The 25,449-nt window shown below is 40.9% G+C and overlaps 1 protein-coding gene and 1 long non-coding RNA gene across 2 annotated transcripts; both read left to right on the forward strand.

Annotated features, from left to right (window-relative positions):
- The first annotated feature begins 635 nt into the window (after positions 1-635).
- LOC125384341 lies at positions 636-6,526 on the forward strand. The gene is made up of 4 exons (XM_048403352.1): positions 636-722; positions 4,030-4,218; positions 4,685-4,824; positions 6,476-6,526. Exons 1-4 carry the CDS (start codon positions 668-670, stop codon positions 6,524-6,526), a joined length of 435 nt encoding a protein of 144 aa, XP_048259309.1. The 5' UTR covers positions 636-667.
- Positions 6,527-8,244: 1,718 nt separating this feature from the next.
- Positions 8,245-17,236, forward strand: LOC124134898. The gene is made up of 4 exons (XR_007223277.1): positions 8,245-8,307; positions 9,408-9,557; positions 10,407-10,580; positions 17,157-17,236. It is a non-coding gene; the product is annotated as an uncharacterized LOC124134898 (long non-coding RNA).
- Positions 17,237-25,449: the final 8,213 nt, after the last annotated feature.

The following is a 25,449-nucleotide window of genomic DNA, read 5'->3' on the forward strand; positions in this document are numbered from 1 at the left end:
GTGGAGTATTTGGTGCCTGTGTGGTGTATTTTCTGCCTGTGTGGAGTATTTGCTACCTGTGTGGAGTATTTGGTGCCTGTGTGGAGTATTGGGGTTGCCTGTGTGGAGTATTTGGTTGCCTTTGTGCAGTATTTGGATGCCTGTGTGCAGTATTTGGTTGCCTGTGTGGAGTATTTGGTTGTCTGTGTGGAGTATTTGGATACCTGTGTGCAGTATTTTGTTACCTGTGTGGAGTATTTGGTTGCCTGTGTGGAGTATTTGGATGCCTGTGTGCAGTATTTGGTTGCCTGTGTGCAGTATTTGGATGCCTGTGTGGAGTATTTGGATGTCTGTGTGGAGTATTTTGTTGATTGTGCGCAGTATTTGGTTGCCTGTGTGCAGTACCTGGCTGCCTGATCGAGTATTTGGTTGCCTGTGTGGATTATTTGGCTGCCAGTGTGGATTATTTGGTTGCAAGTCTGCGCGATTTGGTTGCCTGTGTGAAGTATTTAGTTGCCTTTGTGCAGTATTTGGTTGCCCGCGTTCAGTATTCCGCTGAATCATGCGTGACATGCAGTCATAAACACAATCTGTTTTGTTTTATTTTGCCTGGCTTTGATGACGACGATAGTTGTGAGTGAATTAACTGCTGTATGCAGTTGCTCCATGTACGCAGTGGGTGTCGGATATGTTGTTGACATGGCTGTTCGTCTTCTGGGGAGCTGTCATATGCCGGGGAATACGTAAGTTCTCTTTGCCTAGATAATCTAACACTGCTTCTGCTATGCCTAGATGAACATTTAGAACTACATGTGTATTGTGTGATCAACGGTTGCTCTTTCCCCCTCGGTGTAAGCAGGACGTATAACTCGTAAAGAGGTTAGAGTCACGTCCACTCTGATTGTTGATGTGCTTAATTTGAATACGTAAGTTCTCTTTACCTTGATAATCTAACACTGCTACTGTTATGCCCAGATGAACATTTAGAACTACATGTGTATTGTGTGATCAACGGTTGCTCGTTCCCCCTCGGTGGAAGCAGGACGTATAATACGTAAAGGGGGTAGCCTGGTCGTGTTGACCCTTGAACATTATTTTCAATGAAGTTAACAATGAAAGTTTTGACAGTTATTGTAATGATCAAGCGAATGCTGCAAGTTGTAATTATGCATGCTGTGTGCATCGAAACCAAAATGACAACACTTCGAAATTCACACTACACTACTGAAGATAGATATGCATGATTTATCTCCCTAGTCTGAACATAATATTCGCAGTCACGTCCACTCTGTTTGTTGATATGCTTAATTTGTATTTCCTACGTTTAATGTCACAAGTAGGTTCACATACTTGATAGTGATCACATGATGACTGTTTGACAAGAGGGGGGACGTTTCTGGCGATGACGTTTTGTATTCAACATTCCGAATACTTCGAGCCATATTCCAGGAGCTCCAACTTCTGGGGTCTACATTTCACAACTTTTGAGGCACAATCGAGCATTCCCTTTCTACGAAGAATTCAAAGAGCACCATGTGGGGGACATTTTCAAATTTGACGCATCAGTGGCAAGAATGATGTCGTGTGTAATTTCCTATTTTTAACTTTTACCCTATGTTGCCTTTTTTGTCAGGTGAACAATTGACTTCCCTTTGCATGTGTTTGTGACGGTATCACAGGTGGGGAAAGAAATGCTCCTTTTCTTGAGAACACCTGGATTATCACTATTGTATAGTGGTTTATAAACACATGCTCATGATAAACGCGGATTCCAAAAATGGACTGCTTTAAGTAGATATTTCTTATGGTTAAGGAAATGTGTTTCAACGCGTGAATAGTTTTTGGAATGTAATTGATTTGAAGAAACGGAAGTAAGTCGAAAATAATCAGGACAAGACAATGTTACATAGAACACTTATTCACTGATGTTGTTATTAGACGTATATGTACCGTGTGGGGTTTACTAACCTGGTGCGATATTACAATTAGCCATCTACAATATGCTTGTTTCTATGTATATGTGCCGTGTGGGGTTTACTAACCTGGTGCGATATTACAATTAGCCATCAACTATATGCTTGTTTCTACGTATATGTTCCGAGTGGGGTTTACTAACCTGGTGCGATATTACAATTAGCCATCAACTATATGCTTGTTTCTACGTATATGTTCCGAGTGTGGTTTACTAACCTGGTGCGATATTACAATTAGCCATCAACTATATGCTTGTTTCTACGTATATGTTCCGAGTGGGGTTTACTAACCTGGTGCGATATTACAATTAGCCATCAACTATATGCTTGTTTCTACGTATATGTTCCGAGTGGGGTTTACTAACCTGGTGCGATATTACAATTAGCCATCAACTATATGCATGTTTCTACGTATATGTGCCGTGTGGGGTTTACTAACCTGGTGCAATATTACAATTAGCCATCTACAATATGCTTGTTTCTACGTATATGTGCAAAGGAACGTTTCTTCAGCTAAACCTGGGAGTTTGACTCCAGAGAGTTTCTAGGAAGTCGGCTCTACCCCAAACTGAAGCACATTTAACACATGTGGTTTCCCATAGCAAAGCGACTTTGTTCGAAATATGCCCTGTTCACACAGCGGTGAATGGGTACCCGTGAGGATGAGATGACGCTGTGACTGTTATCCTTCCAGCGCCTAACTGGAAGCTTGGGTTGTATACTCCCCAGGGAACTGAGAATACAAATCGAGTGTACACTGATCCATTGACCGGGGAACTACTGCAAAGCGGCCGTGTAAAACACGTGTGCAGCACTTTCCGCAATGTTCACAGATTATTATTATTATTTACAGATTAAAATAAATAAAGGCAGCAAATAGGGGTTTGGTGATCCTGACACAGACAGGCTGGTTAGGTTCATTATCAGCCCAAGTCCCTTGCCCCCTCTACACGCATGCCATAGAGCGAATGGGACTTCTCCAAGGAAGCGCTGCCAAGTCGAACCCACCCAGAACTTTTCGGAGAATGTGGAGACTCCCCCACACTGCAACCTTCTGCATTACCAAGATTCCTGGCAGCAAACCCGGTCATTCTCCTATGCCAGGTACCGAGGACAATGGGGAGTCAGACAACTTGGTACTTGGGATCCAAGCGTGACATTTCGAAAGAGAGGTCCGCATATTTGCTATGTTTTTCCTGAATCTTATTAATATTTATTTAGCCATATTGTTGAAACATATATTCTCTGTCAGATAGTTTATATATCATGTATATCACGTGACTAAACAAATGAAACTGAAAATTTCAACTGTACAATGTGGGCTCAAATACCGAATACAATATCTTAAGTCTTAATAAATCACATTAGTGTCAAAGGGGACAAAAAATTCTATAATCTAAACTATTTCCTTAGATTTATCAAATGGGACAATATCAGGGTTGTTGGCCTGGGTAGGTCTGAGGCTCTATACCGGCCCATTCCAAAGTATTTTGTATATATTATTGTCCTTGACGCCCTTTAATATCCTGGGTTGTAGCATGGATGGACCTCTGTGTCAAAACCACAGGTATGGCGAAGAAGGTAATATAGCGATCGAGCCACTCCATTATGTCGCTTAAGATGCTGTGTATGTGTCGAAACTGGGCATCCGTTGACACCGTGTTTGACAGTCTCATTAAATTTATCGCATAATCTACATTTCATATTTACTCATTGACGGTTTCTAGTGGGAAGATACTTGTTCCAAGCAGCAAGCAGAAAGCCTCCTGATTCACTTTTCAGGCCCGCCGACTTCATCCAAGGGAAGGACTCTGCGGGGTTGCTGTTCATGTACACATGCACAACACACTGCATACAGCTGCAGTTTTCGCACTGAAAGCCAATTTGATATAGCACTGCGCTTGGTTGACACGCATTTCTGTACAGAACCTTCAACAAAATCAACACTGACATTGAAAGTATGTCCTACACCCTCGGCTCGTTTAAGAAATCTGCGGAATGCCTTGTATCAGACAAATAAACGATATCTATATATTGGTATACTTAATATTCAATATGTTAAAATTCATTTTTGTAGAAACGGATCAGATAAGTGTCAGCGATGCAACAAGCAACTGGTGGGATGCTCACAGCCGTTGCAGTCTCGAAGAAGGCAACATGTACACGCCTGGGTCAGATGACATTCCACCAGACATTCTGGGGCGTCTACAGCCCGACACATATTACTGGATAGGCGCCATGGACTACTTAGCCTGGATATGGACAGGTACTAGTACTAGAAGGGAAACAAACCACTGTACCATTGTCTACTGGTTATAATTTATACTAAGTAATAGTGAGTGAGTATAGTTTTACGCAGCTTTTAGCAATATTCCAGCAACATCACGGCGTGGGACACCAGAAATGGGCTTCACACATTGTGCCCCAGTCGGGAATCGAACCCGGGTCTTCGGCGTGACGAGCGAACGCTTTAACCACCAGGCTACCCGACCGCCCCTATACTAAGTAATAAAGTAAAGTCTTGAGTTTGATTGATCTGAGATATTCTTTTTCATTTCCGTTAATAACATTTAACATACTGAGCTAATACACTTAATGTGTTTGAGGTAAACTTTCCATTAAGAAAATCTTTATTATTATATATATTTATCAAGTACCATGGCTCTATGTTGCCATCCAATACTTTGAAACCAACCAGAATGAACAAGCCTGTTTATATTGTGCACAAACAGAAGACGACAGTCCACTGTACAAGTATGCTGGCTTCCTTCCACTGCACGATGTGACATATACATGGACAGTGGACTATCTTGATAACTCGGTATGGAAATGCCATCTTGAATGCAGTTTATACTCTTTAATGGGCATGCGGGTAAGTTGTTTGAGCATGACTCCTTATACTTGATTCTTTTAACATGTCAGATCTGTGAATGACACTTTTACCGCGCCATTGGCTCTGACATATCAAACAATCTGAAGAAACAGCTATATTCACTTTACCCCGTTGACAGTCTAATTTGAAACGACCGAAATAAACTTCTATTTCTCGGAATTGTTTCTATATGTAAACGACGTGATCATTTCCAGGGCAAAACTGGTCTGTAGAAGATTGTAGATATTTTTTTTCTGGTCATGTGAGCTTGTATTACGTCTTTGATTCTAACGCACCAACTGGACAGACATGAATGTACGTAAACACGACGTCAGTTCCATTAGGATTGACGTTTTATGCCATATTCTGTACATTTCTTTCAAATATAAATTTATCGAATTAACGAATATGAACAGGCTTTCTCATATGCATGTACTCTATGTACATAAATAAGACATGACTGGTATGTATAATGACGCATAATTTCTGATCTGTGCAGGGAAACACGTGTTACTGTCTAACTGAAAGGTATGAAACGGTAAATTCAAGCACAACTGAGAACAGGTGTCCAGGAAACTTTGACGAACTGTGTGGCAACGTCGATGGAATATCCGTCTATAAACTAGGTATCTACTATGCCAACGTCTCTATTTATTGTTGAATCATAATCATCCAGCATAGTGGCAGAACCAGGGCAATGATTAATATGGAATGTTAAGTCTTGTTCGCCGTGTTCGGGGGATAGGGGACTTGGAGCGTGCGGATTAGTTGTACATTTTTGTATCCGACCGAATGGCGTGGATATTGTTAATATCATCCACCTGTCAGGACTCGATTATACACAACTCGGGTTGAAGAACACCTGATTCTTTCATATTACCAGTTATGTGAAAGAATCATCAATCTTAAAGACCACCCGATTCTCTATTACCAGTAATATGAAGGAATCGGATGTTCTTTAACTTCTTTTGAGTAGTACACATTAGCTGCCATTGTATAGCTGTATTCTTTAATATGTAAATGTTTTTGTCATGATATTATTCTTCTGTTTTGGATATAACAACGCATGAGTATAAGGAGTTAATCATACATTTTATTCCCTGATGTCAAGCTCCTTACAGCGAAAGACCGTTCTCGGAGCGCCTCTCTATGCTTTCTCTGCCATCAGTCACAGCTCCCCACTGTGCTCGGCTGCCGCAACCATGCTTGGGGTTAAACCCGCCACCAATTGACCATTATGTTGACTCACAAAAACAGTGATGACTGTCATGACTGACGCCAAATAATATCCCCCCAGCTGATTTATTTTCTTTATTTGTCAATTTGAATTTCTATTTCATTAAAACTACCATGTAAATGGCGTAGTAAGAATTGTAAGGGGGAAGTTGGGAGTTGTTCCTTATCTAGCAATCTCGAACCAATCTGATTACTCAAACAAACGTGAATTCATCGGAAACAGTAAGCTTGTCGTAAACCTTTTCCCAACTGACTAGCATGGCATTTACAAAGGTGTACGCAAAATATAACTGTCCCAACATTTAGGGTTCGAGGGCAAATTTCAACGTTCGTGATGAAAACTGCTCGATTATTAAAGTAAAGACTTATCATATTTTCAAATGTATGTACTGTCATTTAGATTTTTGTGTTGTAGAAAACATTAGATTTACACAACAACGAAGTGGAAAATGTGCGTATGTGGTGAGAAACGATGCGGACCTGACTACCTACACCAGCAGTTCTAGAGATTGCGAAAGAAAAACTAGAAGATATGCCGCCTATGTTGATGGTATGTTCCTTGTGTCATTCCTATGCCTGATCGCATTCCGGTTGTGATGTCGTTCTCTAACGTGATCTTTCTTTAACTGCTTTGGTAAACCATATGTACATTGATAAATCAACTGTCCAAGAACACACCCACCTCGGATTCTACCGTGGAAATAGAAATGGTAGAACCGTAATGTCCCAATTTGAAATAAAAGGCACGGGTGGTCCAGTTGTAAAGCACTGCAACTGTCTGTGTAGACTTGTGTCCCTCTACAGGCAGGACTGGCTTTTACTAGATCTGATACATAGCCTGTCAGAAACTAACATGTTCGTGAGTTTCACCGAAGTAGTGAATGTTTAGAACCTGCAGTGATTTAGGTTTACCTAAAACATTAAGCTGTCACGCCTTGATATAAAACATGTAATACTGAATAGAACTGCCGTTAAGCGGAATACTCGCTCATTCAAAGAATGCAACAACGGCCTTTGCATCGGTGCTATTTCTATGAACAATAACGTTAATTCCCCAATGACATTCGTGCATTCTGAACGTCAGCCAGCAGTATCGAGTCTACGTTGGGCTATTGTTTCTTGATAACATCATTACCGCAATCTATTTGTTGTTATTTGAGAGCACTTCTTTCTCTATACTCACTGGTAAGAAGATACAAACTATATCAACGCTACAAATATTTTGATATACCAAAATATTATGTATTCGTATCAATATTATGTTGGTGTAGTATTTTTATATATTAGACGAGAAACCCGACAGACATCGACTGCAAAGAGTGAACTGTCCAATTATATAGTAAAACCAGAGTAATACACAGATGATGTTTTGTGATGTAATGTTTCCCTCGTCAAAAACCTGCCGTGTGTAGAAGGTTACGACGTCACACCTGTGATGCGTACAAAACATTGCAAGGTATATTCGTTACGTTGGATCCCTGTAAATAACGTTGACATATGCCAAAGATAATTGCATTGCTTCTTTTATTGACGTGTTATTTTTGTAAGTATCGAATAGACGTTTGAAACTTCTAAAATTACAAACTAATTACCACTAATTGATGGCTACATCCGACCCGTAACACATTTCTGAACACACTGACCCAGTTAGGATACCCCTGAGCAAAATATAAAGTTGATGAGTATGTATATCTACAAATATATATACAACTCAAAAGAAGTCATATAAGGTGTTCTTTAACTTCTCTTATGTAGTATTTGTACAAAATCAACTGTAGACCCGCGTGTAAGTTATCAACAAAAGCTCATATTGTAATAAAGTGACCATGGGAAACAACACCGAAATCAATCAAGGCCATATTGTCTGTGTGCACAAATGGATTCGTCTAGGGGCTGCTTACACCAGTTGTATTTTCGTAAAGACTATTGCAGTGCAACCAAGATGTTTTTGACATGAACACTCGAGTACATGTTTGTAGAACATATGTTTGCAATGAAACGTGGACCAACATTTCTTACAAATCGCTTTAATATTTGCTCTTGTTTCAGACCTGAATTCTGATGACTGTGGTGGCTCTGGTTGCGTTTTACTGAGTTATGACACGTATACATGGACGGGCGCCAACAAAAACTTCTACTTGGTAAAACTTACTACTCCTGTTCAGAATCATCTTCAAAAGATCATGCAGAATAACTATGGATGCTGGATCGGTTTGTATAAACCTGTACACAGGAAATGGATCAACGGTAAGAATAAGGGAAGAGTTTCCAATCTATATCTTCACACATTAAATTAAATTAAGACCGCTAGTAACTGGAAAATAAGGAACGAGCTACGTTAGAATTACATTTAATTGTTAATTTCAAGAGTGACATATAATCCATTTTTCCGAGCGTCGAGTGAGTTAATTTTTGTTATTACACACAATTATTATCACTGGCCATCAATCATCCCTCAGTAATCAGGGGATGTAGGGGAGGCCCAGTAGTGACAGCATTGATTCGTCACTCAGAAGCCCACAGTTCAATTCTGCGTATAACCTTTTTCTTGTGTCATCCGACGTGATGTGGCAGGATTATTTCTCAAACACGCGTAACACCTCGCTATACATAACCTATACAATTTAAACCATTTCTCCGTGAAATATGAACTGACTAGAGATGTTGACCACTCCCCAAACAAAATGTCCGCAGCTCGCGTATGTTGTATAAAAGTTACGTCTCAACTGTGTGTTAGCACCGACGAAAGTACAGGAAATATTCAACATTTGAAACGTTGCGCTGAGCGTTGAGTTCCAAATTAGAATAGAATGTATCTATTCTACAGTTAGTCCACCTCAAATTAAAAAAAGTAGGTTTATCGTCTAAAAGGTTTCGTCAGAAGTTTTAGTCTTGAATACATACATTTCGTACTTCGTATGAAAGTGACCTGATGTGACTTTGTTTAACCAAACTGATAAGTCTCAGTCTATGATTTGCAGTAAGTAAGTTTTGTGCTCAAAGTAGAGGCATATTTGACCTTCCCTGTCTAGTTTGACGAGATGTTTTATGTGATTGCGCTTCATATTTAACATTAAATAGCTCTGGTTGTGATCGTGTTCATTTTGTTCATAGGGATCGTGGGACTTGTTAGTATTTGTGAACTGAAACAAATAGCTCCATCGCAAAGCACACACACACACACACACTAACGCGGGGCATGGGAAGATAACTGTTGGTATGACAATTGACTCATTGTACCCATTATCATCATCAAAATGCCATTGAACAGAAAAGAATATGTACTGACATAGATTTTTGATACAAATATGGTTTTCTTATATATTTTCTTTTATGTTTGTTTCCAGAAAAAGCGGCTCTGAAATACAATGGCTACATTTATGGCACTGATACATTTCCAGACACTTGGTGTCTTACTATATACAAACGGAGCAACGGAAGCACGCGCTTATTCTGGATAGCATGTGACTCAGACCAAAGATGGATATGCGGAAATGGTATTATTATTAATAAAAATTCAGGATCAATGTTCCCGTTTCAGTCCCAATACACTGGTTTTGTAACTGTAACCAGTTGATGACTCTGGGTGACTCGTTTGCAACTTACATCGGTACACCTCTAAGTAGGCATTTACTAGAGCTGTTCTAAAACAGCTGAAAAATAGTTTAACATCCTTTATTTTGGTTTGTCAATAGCCCCAAATAAAGGTTCATATTAAGACCATGGGTAACATGATTAGTCTGAAACTGATGTGTGACTGTTATCCTGATGATAATATCATCATATTTGATGGATTCAAACCTAACGCTATCTAAGTTTGGTTGGCAGTCAAGTGTGTCATGGTGAAGGGAGTCACAATGACAATGATTCACAATTGGCCTGGATATTACGTAACATTTGTAAACATGTGATCATGTCAGGTGCAATGGTACTGCAAGCGATAAACCCCTTCCACTGCACTACTCCGACCATGAAATAAGCATGTGTTGTCCAACGATTCACAACCAAACAGCAACGACACCTGGCGCTCGCGAAAAGGCGTGCCAATCCCGGCCCACCAGCGCACCCGCCCAAAAAACAAAACGAATTGAGAGCTAATACTTGAACAATATTTTGCTAACACCGTATGTCTTCATTGTAAATATATAGCTTTGTTAATATAATGACAAAGACGTTTAAATCTACAATAAAAATCACTTGTTTGAGATAATTGAGTCACACACACACAATATACGTCATCATGAAGGCAATACCCATGGTACTACCAACCATTGCATTGAAACATTAGTTGGTGTCACCAGAGATGAGAATTTCATTTTGAAAGGAATCTTGATTACTATTTTCAGTTAAAGAAAGTACAACTTCAACAAAAGTTACGCCAACGTCATCATCAAGTTACCCATCATCAGCATCCACTCTGTCCGAAGATGTTTCCACTGTGCCGGGTAACCACTCTAGCAACAGGTCATCGCCAGCAGGTACTTCTGATGCAAAGAAAACTCCGTACGATCCTCAGACTGGTGTGTACTGCTTATTGTTATTGATATCTTCCTCGTCGGTACTTAGTTTGCTTATGTCATTAAGATTAGATGAGATGAGATGAGATTTATGTTAATCAGTTTGATTTTACGGCAAATTGACAGACGCACGGATTTATTTCAACTCTTTAATAGGCATATAGAAATTGGAAGAGCATGAATACACGACACTTGTTTTATAGATAACTTATTTTATTCTTTGTAACGACTATGGTATCATTAACAATAAAGCAATCACGATGTCCATTTGTGGTTGATAATATGATTTAAACACAATAGAGTACACACTTGGTAGGTATATGCCTTTGTCTCTGTTAAAGGCTGGCTTCCTTCTTTGGATTTTAATAGTTTCTTGAAGTCACCTCTTTTTCCAGCGACTGAAGCTGGAATGGAGAATCTGCTGTCAGGAAATATGGCAGTCAGGTTTTTTATGAGATGTTCCGAAAGGGAAGATTTCATGTCAGGTGTTTCTTTTATTCTGGTGGCTATTGGGCGTAAAGCCTCACTAAAACATTTGTCTCCACAGTTTCGTAAGATTTCATAAAAACATCCCGTAGGGTTTAGGGTGGACTGGGCTGGATCTTTACCATTGGCGTGTAAGGTGTCTCTTAGTGACTAGTTGAAGTTGAATGTCACATTTATGTTGGATGTTGTTATGAGAAGGACATTGGTATGATATGCTGACGAGGTTGGGCTCTTTTTGTCGGGTTACCTGGGTTTCTTGTTTTTAAATGTTTTTCTTCAACGGATGTTTGACATATCCATGGAGGGCGATAAAGGTGTAATTAAGGTGCCAGGTGTCTTTGCTGAGAAAGGATAGCAGATGGCGCCTCGTTTGTGGGGTGAAGGTGGCAATTACAGCTTGTTTGATCTGTGGATGGTTGTTGGATGGTGTACTCCGTGAACCCACTCACAGGGATCAGTACATTCAATACATGTCCAACCACCATCCTCAGATCAAACATGCCAACACCTGTTACTGGTCTAGTCATGCAAGAGTGGAACCCTTCCAGAACCCAGAACCATATTATTTTTTGTACTTCTGCCAACGCTAAGAACCCACTTACATAATTTTACTTGTACACTTTCTATAATTAACACCATATATTTCCGAACCATAAACACACTATAGGTACGACCATGGGGCAAAACATTCTGAACAATGTGTTACACGGAATACCTCGAAATCGTTTGGAGTAGTTGAAAATAGAGCTCAATGCTCTTTCGGCGTGTGAAACAAGAGATAGATGTGCTTTGCACCAAACAACCCGAACTATTTGTAGGATGTACCACCTCAATCTGTTCCCCTTTAAACTACTATTTCTCATAATTACGAAAAGGACCTACATTAAGGAAATAAAACAATGTCGTTGTTTTCTTTGAGTATACTCTCATACCTGAAAATTCACCAAAAACATAGATCCAAAAGACTATTTATCTTTGATTGTAAATATGTATCTGTCATAGAAGGCATCTGTCATCAAAACAAACAGACTAATAAGCGAAGGTCTGTTTCTCATATCTGACACTCCCATTGTACCCGCTTTACAAACTAAGTTCACCTATTTAGATTGAATGATTATGTGATGAGGAATAATAATGTTTTGGTGTGCTCAATTTTTTTCACTGCGGTCACCCTGAAATCCAAGATGGCCGCCAATATGGCCGCCACTTTTCTACCTAACCTATTAACTTCACTATATATCCTATTTGTTTATCAAATATTAATCATAAATCACTACTGACCATGAACAGCTGATGTGTAATATATATATATTTTGTTTGGGCACCAAATTTAACATTTTAGAACGGAATTACTAGTTCAAAATGGATGCCAAGTTCAAATTAATTATATTCTTTAATAGAAAACAGGGTATTTTTTGTATGGATATACCAATCAGAACTTCAATTTGGAATAGGATAATACAAATTAACCACTTTTGGCTCAGTAAATATTCATTAAAGGTATATTAGGTTTCATAAAACTACAAATAATGACCAAAAATATGGAATTCATCTGTCAATAAGGGTGAGAAATTAAAAAGCATAGCATCATAAAAATATCTTCTGCACTGTAAACGAATACATGCATTCAGTATATTCAATGAATAACATCATTGAACAGTTAAAAAAACAAATAAAAAAACAAAAACATTTAAAGTGGTTATGCTTATAATCACTCCTATAAACAGTTGTCTTGCAAGTAGTACAGGAAGTGCTGTCTCAGAGAATGTTGCCAAGGACAAACAGACTCCACTGGAGGACAAAATGTGTTGATTTTTGCAAAATTATCTTCGTGTCGGTAAGTACATTGCTTTGTTATTGTACACAACAGATTTGTGCATTCAAAAACACAGAAAAGAGTCTTCGTAGCTCGGTTAAACAAACATCAGCACTGCATAAATAAATCACTTCTTCAAGAGATGTATAGTGCAAATGCAGAGATTCTGACATCTCAGAACAATCTTGGCAACCATATGCCACAGGGAATGGTTCCAAATGTACCTTCTTTGTTTGGTTGGGACAACAATGACTACAAAAACAGAGGTCATTTCTCAGGATCATTACAGGGCCATGATACAACTGGATACATGGCTCAAGCAAGATTACCTGGACATGATGCTAATCGAGAACCTCCTACAGGTTAATCAGAGAATCACCCCCGAACTGGACGCAAATCCATATGTCTCTGTCTCTATCATGCATCATCAGCAAAAGACCCGAACCTCCTCGATATAATAATGCTGCTCAACTGCTGACTACACTGGATTCAAAAAGTGCAAAAAAGGCTAGGCAGGTCTATTTGGTATGGCAGCTGTCCCGAACCATCAGAGCAAGTTGTCCCAGGATGGAAGGGATTTAACAGCGCCACCCAGCCCTCTACACCAATGGAGCCTCACAGAATTGGATACTGCCAAACCATCCACAAAGCCCCTGATCATAGTGTGATCTATAAGTTTCTGACCAGATCAGTTGAGATGACTGACAAAACAATGGATGATGATCATGGCAGAGGTTCTTGTTCTGTCCAAGTTGTAGTTGATATGGGAATATGGACCAAGGCCATAGAAGTTATCCACAGCAAACAAGATTCTGATCCTAAAATGAACCGAATTGTGTTGCATCAGGGGCCATTTCATACCAGTATGCGGTTCATGGCATGTGCTGGTTTCCTCTTTGGTAGTGCTGGACTGCGTGACATCTTCATTGAGGCAGGAATTTTGGCAGAAGGATCAGTTGACAAGGTCCTTCAAGGAGAGCACTGGGAGCGTGGGTTCTATGCCTTGTTGCTGAAGCTTGTGAGAGACTTCGTTTTGAAGCTTTTGTCAAACACCTTGATCATGGAAGATGTCTTGAAATCTTGAAGTCTGAAATTGATGGTATTCCTCATGATATGTCACCTGAGAGACTTGCCACTCTAACAACCTCAGACACCTTCAGATTTGTGTTGTCACTCTACAACTCATACATCTAATCTCTTGGACCAAATGGAAAGTTCTGGTCAATGTATCTCGAAATGGTTGGGATACTCTTGCGGCATGTGCGAGCTGCTTGAACAGGTGACTGGAAACTAAGTCTACACTCTGAAATTGAAATGCTCCTCTGGTTTATTGCCTGTGGAAGAAATGTATATGGACGATACAAACCTCTGTACCTGCTCATGATGCTGAACCTTGAAAACACACACCCAGATTGCCAAGAGCAGCTTCTTAATGGATCCCTCTTCACCATCCAGAAGAGTAAAAAACAAACATTTGGCAGAGTTCCTGCTGACCAAGAAACTGAAATGGGTGTTAACATAGATTCTAAGGCTCCAGGAGGTGTAGCAGATATCAGCATGAAACCAGCAGCAACACGGAAATGGGAAATCCTGTCAACTCAGAGAGCTGAGTTTATGAGACGTTGCACTTCTCTGACTGGGGATGAGGAAGACAAACCCTTCATTGCTGATGATGCAGGCAAGATACGGGTCAGAGAAGATGAAGAGAAAGTGCAGCACATCATGAACACAATAACAAAATGGAACAATCCATTTGTAGGTGAAGGACCACTTTGTCACATCTCATCTGGTAGACAAGCCACTGAAGAAGTTGCAAGAGATATGCTTCATGCCCATGATAAAGGACAATCTGCGCTTGTGACCTTTGTGAAAGAGAGATGAGAAGAAACCTGTTCTTCAACTTCTTCATCAGATGAGGACGTTCAAACGGTGAGTTCAATTCAGACTCCTACAACTCAGGTAAAGAAGAGTTTCCATGATGCATGGCCAAAACTTGGTCTGCAGAACTTTGCCTTAATGACAAAAAAAAGAAAACAACAGTAAAAAGTCAAACAACAAGACTCAAAAACTCGAGACAGCTGTGGAGAGAGGTTTATCAATAGATGAAGTTATGGCATTTCCACTCGGGCCTTTGCCATATTCTCTAGCAACTGCTGAAGGAAAATTGGCTAAGACTTCCAAGTCTGTACTCATGCACGAATTAGAAAAGATGACTCAACAAGAAGAGACTCCCTGCCGAAGGACACACCAATCCATCATTGTAGATGCTATGGCACAGATTCAGCAATTGAAACTTGCTAAGATTGCCACATTTGGTGACCTTGCTGAAGCTGTAATGAAAATGATCTTGAGACATGTTTCAACAAGCAGAAGTGCATCTGTGCATTGGGTAGCAGATACATATCCAGAAATGTCAATTAAGAATATACTGAACATGAGTCTCGCTTGCTGTCTGCAGAAGAAAGCTTTGCAACTACAATAAACAGCCGGGATCAGAAGGTAGATACACAGCTTAAAAAAGCTCTAAGAGATGGTCAATTCAAAGAATCTTTGACACAGTTTTTAGCTGAAGAATGACAGAGTCACAAGTATGCATCCATAATTGGCGATCATACTCTGTTTGCAACAACAGCAAATAAATGTTATGCCTTCAGTGTGTCCTCTGGACGGATGGAATGCCAAGAAATTCCAGAGTTGATATACAGGATGGAAGAAGCTGATCAGAGGCTTATTCTTCACGCACACTATGCATCACATCGAACCTGATGTTGTTATCATTCACTCACCGGACACAGATGTCATGGTGTTAGCAACAGCTGCGTGTGGACTGGACTGGATCAAAACGAAGTGCCTTTTCTTCACTGGTTCTGGATCCAAATCACGTTATCTGGATCTTAAAAGAATTGGAAGGACTCTTGGAGAAGATGCATGTGAAGGTCTTTTAGGAGCTCATCCTTTCACTGGTTGCGATAGTACTAGTGCCTTCAAGGGCAAGGAAAAATGGGCATACTCTGGCTTCTTGAAAATGATGCAATCTTCTGCAATGCAATGGCTTCACTAGGAAAAAGCTCAGAAGTAACTGACGATCTATTGAAATCGTGTGAAGCAGAAACTTGCATCTTCTACAGCTTCAATTCCAGAACCAAACATCTGAATCCGGTTTTGACATACAGTGTAAATACACTGCGGACAATCATGTTTGGATCAGGTACATCAGATCCAGAGAAACTGCCTCCATGCCAGAATGTTCTGAGAAAGAAAGTACAGCGTGCTAATTACCAAGCATTCCTCTCCAGAAATTGTCTGAAACAGGACCAGCAACCACCTTCTCCAAATGGACATGGATGGTTTGTTGCAGATTAAAAGTTGGAAATTAAATGGATGGATGTACAACCAGCACTGTCATCAGTCCTAGCAATGACCAGCTGCAGCTGCAAAAGTGATTGCCGAACAAAGAGGTGTGGATGTGTAAAGAACAGTCTGAAATTTACAGGACTGTGTTCTTGTGTCTCAGGATGCCAGAACAAGTCAAGAAATACTGGTGCTGAAGTGGACATACTTCCTTCAGAAGATTCTTCAGTTGAAATACCTGATGGCAATATCCATGATTCAGACATGGAGTCAAACTCATCTTCAGACACAGACAGTGATATCTGAATCAACTTTGTCCAATGAAAATGATGCATCTGAATGCATTAAAGCTCTTCAAACATCATTTACAGAATCAAATACAGTACTATTGAGTGTGAAACATTTTGACATCATGAAAATGGACTTTGATTTAAAAACAATTTTCCTTTGAGTTTGTGTCTAATCTCAGATATGTAAATATGTTGCATTTTTTTCTACAAAATTCATTATTTAATTTTATAAAAGTACTTTTTTGCAGAATTCTGAATTATTTTGCATTACAAATGTATATGTGCACCTATAAATGCATTTCTGATTTTGAAAAAACTGACTTGTTATTGTTTTGTCAGAGTAATGAGTGCATTGAGAAATTTTCCCACTTGGGCGGCCATCTTGGACGCCATTTTGGATTTCGGGGTGACCGCAGTAAATTTTTACGAGCACACCAAGAAATAATGTTAGGTAATGGTTTAAGCAGGCTAAAAAACATGGTGAACTTAGTTTGTAAGATTGGTACAATGGCACCCAAAAACTAAGCATGCTATGGGAATCAGACCTTCGATAATAAGAAGGAAATACATAAACACCTCTACTCCCACAAATTGATTGCAATTAATACCCTGCTAATACATTTATTTTCTATTCAGATGCAGGTGGCTTCATAGGACTTGGTGTTGGAAGCGTGGTCCTTGTTGTTCTTGCAGTCCTTATTGTAGTCTTCCTGCTGAGAAGGTGAGAAGATACTCACTTGACAATAAACTGTAAAACTGAGTAAACTTCCCATCGAAATATCCCTATAGGAAAAATAATATATTCTTTGTGTAGAATCATATTAGGGGTCAGATATGTTTTTTGTAAAAATGACTGCAAATGTCAATTTTTTTGACTGCATACAAACTAAATTCCATATTACTATGATTTCAAATGAACACTTGTTGCTGTATGATAAATATGACAATAATTTATATTTTGTTCACGTCAGAACACACATTTACATTTGATATTGTGGCTGAAACTTTTGAAATTTTGTGTGCACAGCCACTTTATTTATGCCTTACTCCCATAAGGTATACTTTCAATAAATGTAAATGAGGGGGTAAGAAGATAAAATATACATAATCCGTAAAATATCCAGTACGGATATACCTGGAGGGTACCTTTTCTTTATTCTATGAAAAACCATTATACAGTACAGGGAATTCAAAATACATTCATCTCAAATGCAGTGCCAGCTTGGAACTTTGGCTTCTTTGGTAATTGGAATTAGAATTGACTTCTAAAGGACGGACCATTTGATATTCTGGGGGCCCGGGGTCGGGGCCGGGGTGTAGAACTATGGGCCAGAATTTTTATGGCAACAACGTTGAGGCAGGCAATTGTTATTTTGCTACAGTCTGAAGCATAATGTTCAATAATCTTCGGGGACAAATTATGCATTTCGATAAACTCAATAGAGAATACTGAATGGTCGTTCCCTAAGCAACAACAATGTTGTTAAAGGAAAAGAAATTTCACAACCCAGAATACAATGTTTTTCTGCCACACCGATTTTCGTGTTGACACTTCGGTGTTTCAGACAAAAGAAACTGTGTTTTGAGACAAAAGGTGGGAATCGGCCAATACACGTCACTTCAGCCGCAGAAAGCACCTACTGCGGTTTAGCCCCTCACACACAAACAGAAGACGGAACATATTCAGTCATAACACATCCGGACACAACTGATGGAGCAACGGCGATGGTCCAACCCAATACTCACAGTGACAACACCTACATCAACACCCCTCAGATTATTGATGAGTCTGAAATCCAAGAGGCGTAGGGCACACAGGAATACTTACAATAACCTACATACACATACTTTTTAAAAAAAAGAAACGCAAAGCCAGATTTGTGTGAGTTAGGAAAATGCATTTATACGAGGAACCGTTCAGGGTATTGAGCCAAAACATTGTAGAGAGAACACTTGGCGATTGTAGTTATCTCAGTTATCGGTGCATAGGAAAAGCCCAAGGTGAAGGTCAGCTACCATCAATAACGTGAATGTCTCCCGTTGGAATCGATAGCGGCCATGGAAGAGACGAGTATGCGAATCACATCCTGGGGAATGGTAGCCCACCCGGCCTGCAACGCAAAAGCCAACTGCTGCAACGTCTGGGGTTGTAGTTGACGTCGGCGTAGCAGTCTATTCAATTCATCCCACAGGTGTAATATCTGGTTAAATCCGGGGATCTGGAACGCCTGGGGAGAACGTTGTTGTTGTTGTGTAGACAGGCTCTTGTGATCCGTGCTGTATGCGAGCGTTGTCCTGCTGGAATACACCGTTGCCGTTGGCTGCAATTGGGGGGACGTGTGGTAGGAGGATGTCGTTGATGTATCGTAAGATTGCTCTGGATATGGACCAAACCTGTCGAGCCATGATGAGAGATAGTCGCCAACATCATAACGCAACCCCTACCAAACCTTTCCACTTCCTGTACGTAGTCTCCGGCGTAACGTTCTCCCCGACGTATGTAGACCCGTGCTCTTCCATCCCCTCGACGGAGGAGAAATCTTGATTCGTCGCTGAACCAGACATCTCTCCATCGCAGTTGAGGCCATACCCTGTGTTGACGACACCAATACAGTCGTTGTTGACGATGTTGTTGACTCAATATGACGCGTCGAACAGGACTGTTCTTAAACGGTTTTGTATGGTCTGGTCGGAGATTCTGCGCAGTCCGGGTATTTGGGATGCGGTTGAGGTGGCTGTGGTCGTCCTTTGACGTAGGTGGCGCAGTCGGATGTAGCGATCTTTGGCGGGGGTTGTTACTCTTGGTCGTCCCGACCTTGGCCGATCATGTGTTGACCCATGCTGTTGAAACCGGCCCCATAGCCTTGTGATGGTGCTGGGCGCTACACTGAAAACCGTGGCGACAGCTCATCGGGATTCCCCTGCCTGCAAGCGGCCTATGACGTTGTTTCTTTGAATTTCTGTTTATCTTGGCATGTCTTTGAACTGTCACTGTTCGATTGACGCAGATGCCAGACAATCTAAAACCTTGCACTTAAAAACCGTTCATAGTGCTGCATGGTCCCATGGTCCCACGGTGGAGTAGTCGGATTAGATCTACAGTAGGTCATCGAGCATGTCTCTACCTGGGGATAAACGAGTAACCGCCCAGATATACAACAGGAGACCGTCTGACGTGACAAGCGAGGATGTTGTCATCGAGGTAGGGTATGAAAGTGTTGTGACGGATACTATATCTCACAATATGAACTGTTGTAGACAATACCTCGACCTAAGTCTATGAACTCTTTTGTCATGGTGGACAACTGTACCAACTATGACGAGATCAACACAACTTTTGTCATAAACGACACTTCTTGAATGAGTACATATTATCATGAACCTGCCTGTGTTGTCATAATACATGTAGACCAACCCTAAATTTTGTTTTTAGACAAAATACCTTGTATATGTAAATCATCAACAGTTAAAGTGTGACCTGAAACATTGTGTGAAACCTGAACTTGTATTATGTATTGTACTAGCATTTGTTTGTGTAGATATGTAATTAGTAGTATCAGAGTATAGGTTAGTGTGTAGTTTAGTGGATAGTATTAGTGGTTAGTCTTAGTATTAGTGTTAGTATTAGTGGTGGAGTCTTAGTAGTAGTATTAAGAGTGTAATATTTTGGTAGAAGTGTAATAGAAGCATTAGTATTAGGTTAGTATCAGCATTATTATTAGGTTTGTATTTAGTATTAGTAGTAGAGTAATAGGATTAGGTACTTAGAATTTAGTGGGAATAATGTAATTTGTTTTGCTTTTGATTATTTTCACTTCCTAATAAATTATTTCTTTAACTTTCTTTTGGTGTTCTGTCATTTATAAACTACCGGGCAAAAGAAAGTTTTCACTTTAAAAATAGTTGTATAAAAAGAAAAAGGCTGGTACAGGTTTGAACCCCCGCAGAAAACATTCGCCCAAATGCAACATGACCACCACCACAACGCAGATTTTCGAACGCAGCTTTCTAAATCATGCATTGTTGAAAACGTGCAAAACGTGAGACATTGGTCCAAATGCACCTGCGTGATTGTGGCATAAATACCGACGTTGGACAGAGCAGGCATTCAAGTAAGCAAAAAACCACCAAGAATATGCCCAGACTTACACAAGCAAAACGAGACAGAGCGATCGGTGTGGCCAATATGGGGGCTATTCAACGTCTGATAGCCAGAACCTTCAACTGCTCCCAGCAAGCAAGTCGATAATCCACTACCAACAGATAGGACAGACTCTAGACCGGCCAAGATCGGGAAGACCGAGAGTGACAACACCGGCCGACGATCGCTACATCCGGCAGATTCACCTCCGAAACAGATGTGTGACGGCGACGTCAACGGCGACAACAGCACTAGGGCATGCCATCAGCAGACGAACAGTCCTTCGACGACTTAGTACGGCTGGTATACGACCCTACCGAACCTTCCGTCTACACCGTCAACGCAGACTGCATTGGGCAGCGACGTGACTGGGCGAGAGTGCTCTTTACAGATGAAAGTCGGTTCTGTCTTCGAGTTTTTCGACGAAGGGGAGAGCGACTGGCGCCAAACTGCATTAGAGAAGTTCAGCTGTTTGGAAGTGGAGGCGTCATGGTATGGGGTGGCATGTGTGGCCAGATTACAACACGGCTGGTTATCATCCGAGGAAACCTGAATGCTCAGCGATACAGGGATGAAGTGTTGAGACCTGTTGTGGTGCCCTTTATTCAACATCAGCCAAGAGGATTAATTTTGCCACAAGACAACGCAAGGCCTCACACCGCCCGAATTGTTCAAGACTACCTGAACAACGTTAACGTCAACGTATTGTCCTGGCCACCTTGTTCTCCAGACATGAACCCCATTGAACATATCTGGGATCATCTTGATCGTCAGCTGAGACATGTACCGCCTCCAGCGAAGCGACAGGAACTTCAATAGACTCTATTGAACTTATGGAACAGGATTCCTGTTGACGTTATCCTCCGACTGACGACGTCAATGAGGATGCATGTGTTGGCGTGCATGGATGTCCAGGGTGGTCACACTCGCTGTTGATGACGTGTTACCTGACTACTGTGTCATTAATGGACTCTTCATGCACTTTTTCAATGAACTCTGATTTGTGTAATTATTAAATTTGACCCCTTGACCCTTTCTTTGTGTATTGCAGAGAATGCAATATCGGCATTTTCATTCTAATTCATGGAAAATGATTTCTGTTCATAAATTAATTATCATAAGTCTCACATATGCCTTTTGTTCTCGGTGTTTGGTCAAGTGAAGTTGGTGAAAACTTTCTTTTGCCCGGTAGTTTACTTCAACTGACACGTGAAGTGGTGTGTGTGTGTGTGTGTGTGTGTCTGTCTGTCTGTCTGTCTGGATGGATGGATGGATGGATGGATGGCAACAACAAGTACGATATTTTAACGGCCGGGATCGAAAACAATTTGCAAATAGTGTTTGTTGGTTGTTTGTTGTTTAACGCCGCACTCAGCAATATTCCAGCAACATGACGGCGGTCTGTAAATAACGAGTCTGGACCAGATAATCTTGTGATTGATGCATTCAGCATTGATCAACGCAATTGGGATACGACGTTTAATGTACTACACGATAAGGCTTGTTCAGTGTATAGCGTAATGCACTATTAGGCTTGTTCAGTGTAGAGTGTAAAACACTCTTAGACTTGTTCAGTGTATAGTGTTATACACTATTAGGCTTGTTCAGTGTATTGTGTACAACACTATTAGGTTTGTTCAGTGTAGCTGTTAACCACTATTAGGCTTGTTCAGTGTATAGTGTAATACACTATTAGACTTGTTCAGTGTATAGTGTAATACACTATTAGGCTTGTTCAGTGTATTGTGTACAACACTATTAGGCTTGTTCAGTGTATAGTGTAATACACTATTAGGCTTGTTCAGTGTATAGTGTAATACACTATTAGGCTTGTTCAGTGTATAGTGTAATACACTATTAGACTTGTTCAGTGTATAGTGTAATACACTTTTAGGCTTGTTCAGTGTATTGTGTACAACACTATTAGGCTTGTTCAGTGTAGCTGTAATACACTATTAGGCTTGTTCAGTGTATAGTGTAATACACTATTAGGCTTGTTCAGTGTATAGTGTAATACACTTTTAGGCTTGTTCAGTAGTCGCCAGCTGTTTACAGAAGCGTGTCAGCGTTTAGAATCATGAAGAAAAATATAGCCGATCATTTTAAGAAGAAATGAATGAGTGGGTGAGTGAATATTGCAGTTTTGTACTGTTTTGTATAAATACGCCCAATTCGATAAAGACAGACCTCGAATATGGTACTGGAAGCGCACTACAATCTTGGAAATACTTCTACTCGTTGTTGACACATCAGACACGCTAAAAATGACGAGCTGAATATTTGAATAAAGGAACCTGTAATTGATTCAATGGTATTCGTAAATTACTAAACAGTGTCAAGACGATTTGCCGCACAAATAACATTTTCGGGTTCTTAACTACAGTTGAGTCCTGAGAGAATTGGGCGCAACGTCGTTTTGATGGGAGTTCTCTGTGATCGCAGGGAGAAGCGTGTGAATATGACAAGACTGTACGAACTACACCATTCACAACTAACTACATAGAAAAAAAGGATGCAGGTCATAGGTCATAATTTGAGCGACTCTGATACTCGAACAGCGGATCCTGGCACGGTAAAAGGATGCAACTCTGTAAAGCTATTGCGACGTCTTAACCACCCTCAGATACATTTTGCCATATTGCAGTCGGTCCACTAAACAAACAATGCTTTCTCTTTGTACTGATACAAGGCATTCAGATAACACTGATCGTGATTAAACATAACCCGTGTGACATCCGGGGTGCAACTGGCCCATGGTAGTTATGTTTGCTGTAAGAGGCGGCTCAAATGATTGGTTAGTTAGATTTGGTTGCCTGAGTGATTGTGTGTCATCTCACTGGACGGCGTTTAACATTGTTCATAATATTTACTACCGGTTTGTCTGATCCAGACTCAATTATTTACAGGTAGCTGTGATATAGCGAGGTTATCGCTGACTGCGACGTAACAGAACATTCACGTATGATTAACAAAGGGGCATGTGTGTCATTGAAGAGATAAGTTTCCCATATAGAGTTGTGTTTACTGTGCTTCTTGTTTTCAACTATTCTCATATCTGTTCCTGGTTGAGTCACAAGTGGACAAACAAACTTTGCTGAATTTTACCCCGAGCCCTACATGCATATCGTCACCCGACTGAACGACTACATATTGAAGTACAGACACAGCCACTCAGGCACAGACATAGACACAGCCACTCAGGCACAGACATAGACACAGACATACGCACAACCACGGCTACTCTTATCCAGTTTCAATTATTTACAGGTAGCTGTGATATAGTGAGGTTATCGCTGACTGCGGCGCAAAAGAACATTCACTTATGACTCACACAGGGTCACGTGAATGGGCGTCATTGCGCAGATACGTTTCCCATATAGAATTGTATTCTCATATCTGTTCCTGGTTGAGTCATACGTATACAAAACAACTTTGCTGAGCCCCACATGAATATCATCACTCTACTGAACGACTAAATACTGAAGTTCAAGTTGACGCATAGACATAGACACAGCCAGAGCCGCTCACGCACAGACAAAGACACAGGCAGAGCCATTCAGGCACAGCCATAGACACAGACACTCAGACACAGACACAGCCACTCACGCACAGACATAGACACAGGCACAGACACTCAGACACAGACACAAAGAAAGAGACACAGGCACAACAACCCCACCCAGACACTGAAATAGACAAAGACACATACACCCAGGCACAGACATAGACACAGAAACAGACACAGAGAAAGAGAAAGAGCCACAGCCACAGCCACAGCCACAGGCACAGCCGCCCAGACACTGAAACTGACAAAGACACATACACACAGGCACAGACATAGACACAGACTGACACAGAGAGAGAGAGAGAGACACACACACAGCCACAGCCACATTGACCCAGACACTGAAATAGACAAAGACACATACACAAAGGCACATAGACACAGGCACAGACATAGACACACTCAGTCACAAACATAGGCACAGCCAGAGCCATTCGGGCACAGACATAGACACAGACACAGAAACTCAGGTACAGACATAGACACAGACACAAACATAGACACAGGCACAGACCCAGACCCATACAAAGACACATACACTAGGGCACAGACATAGACACAGCCAGAACCACTCAGGTACAGACATAGACAAGAACACATACACAGAGAAAGAGACGCAGATACAGACACAGCCACCAAAACACTGAACAGACAAAGACACATACACTCAGGCACAGACATAGACACAGACACTCAGACCTAGACATAGACACAACCACCCAGACACTGAAACAGACAAAGACACATACAGTCAGACAGAGACATAGACACAGTCACAGACATAGACACAGGCACAGACAAAGGCACATACACAGAGAAAGAGACATAGCCACAGCCACAGCCACCCAGACACTGAAACAGACAAAGACACATACACTCAGACATAGACATAGACACAGACACATACATAGACACAGGTACAGACATAGGCACAGACACACCTACTCAGGCACAGACATAGGCACAGACACAGAGAAAGAGACATAGCCACAGCCACAGCCACCCAGACACTGAAACAGACAAAGACACATACACTCAGACATAGACACAGGCACAGACATAGAAACAACCAGAACCACTCAGGTACAGCCATAGACAAGAACACAGACACACAGAGAGAGCCACAGCGACAGCCACAGCCACAGCCACAGCCACCCAGACACTTAAACAGACAAAGACACATCCACTCAGGCACATACATAGACACAGAAACAGCCACAGCG

This window comes from Haliotis rufescens, unplaced genomic scaffold (assembly GCF_023055435.1).
Source record: "Haliotis rufescens isolate VD_foot unplaced genomic scaffold, xgHalRufe1.0.p SCAF_3, whole genome shotgun sequence".
NCBI classification, from domain to species: Eukaryota; Metazoa; Mollusca; class Gastropoda; order Lepetellida; family Haliotidae; genus Haliotis; species Haliotis rufescens.

Excerpts from the sequence above, each read along its gene's own strand:
- LOC125384341 (XM_048403352.1), top strand. The coding sequence starts at position 668 with ATGTTGTTGACATGGCTGTTCGTCTTCTGGGGAGCTGTCATATGCCGG. Across the intron at positions 723-4,029 it reads TGTCATATGCCGGGGAATAC|AAACGGATCAGATAAGTGTC; the intron begins GTAAGTTCTCTT and ends TCATTTTTGTAG. Across the intron at positions 4,825-6,475 it reads ACTCTTTAATGGGCATGCGG|AAAACATTAGATTTACACAA; the intron begins GTAAGTTGTTTG and ends TTTGTGTTGTAG.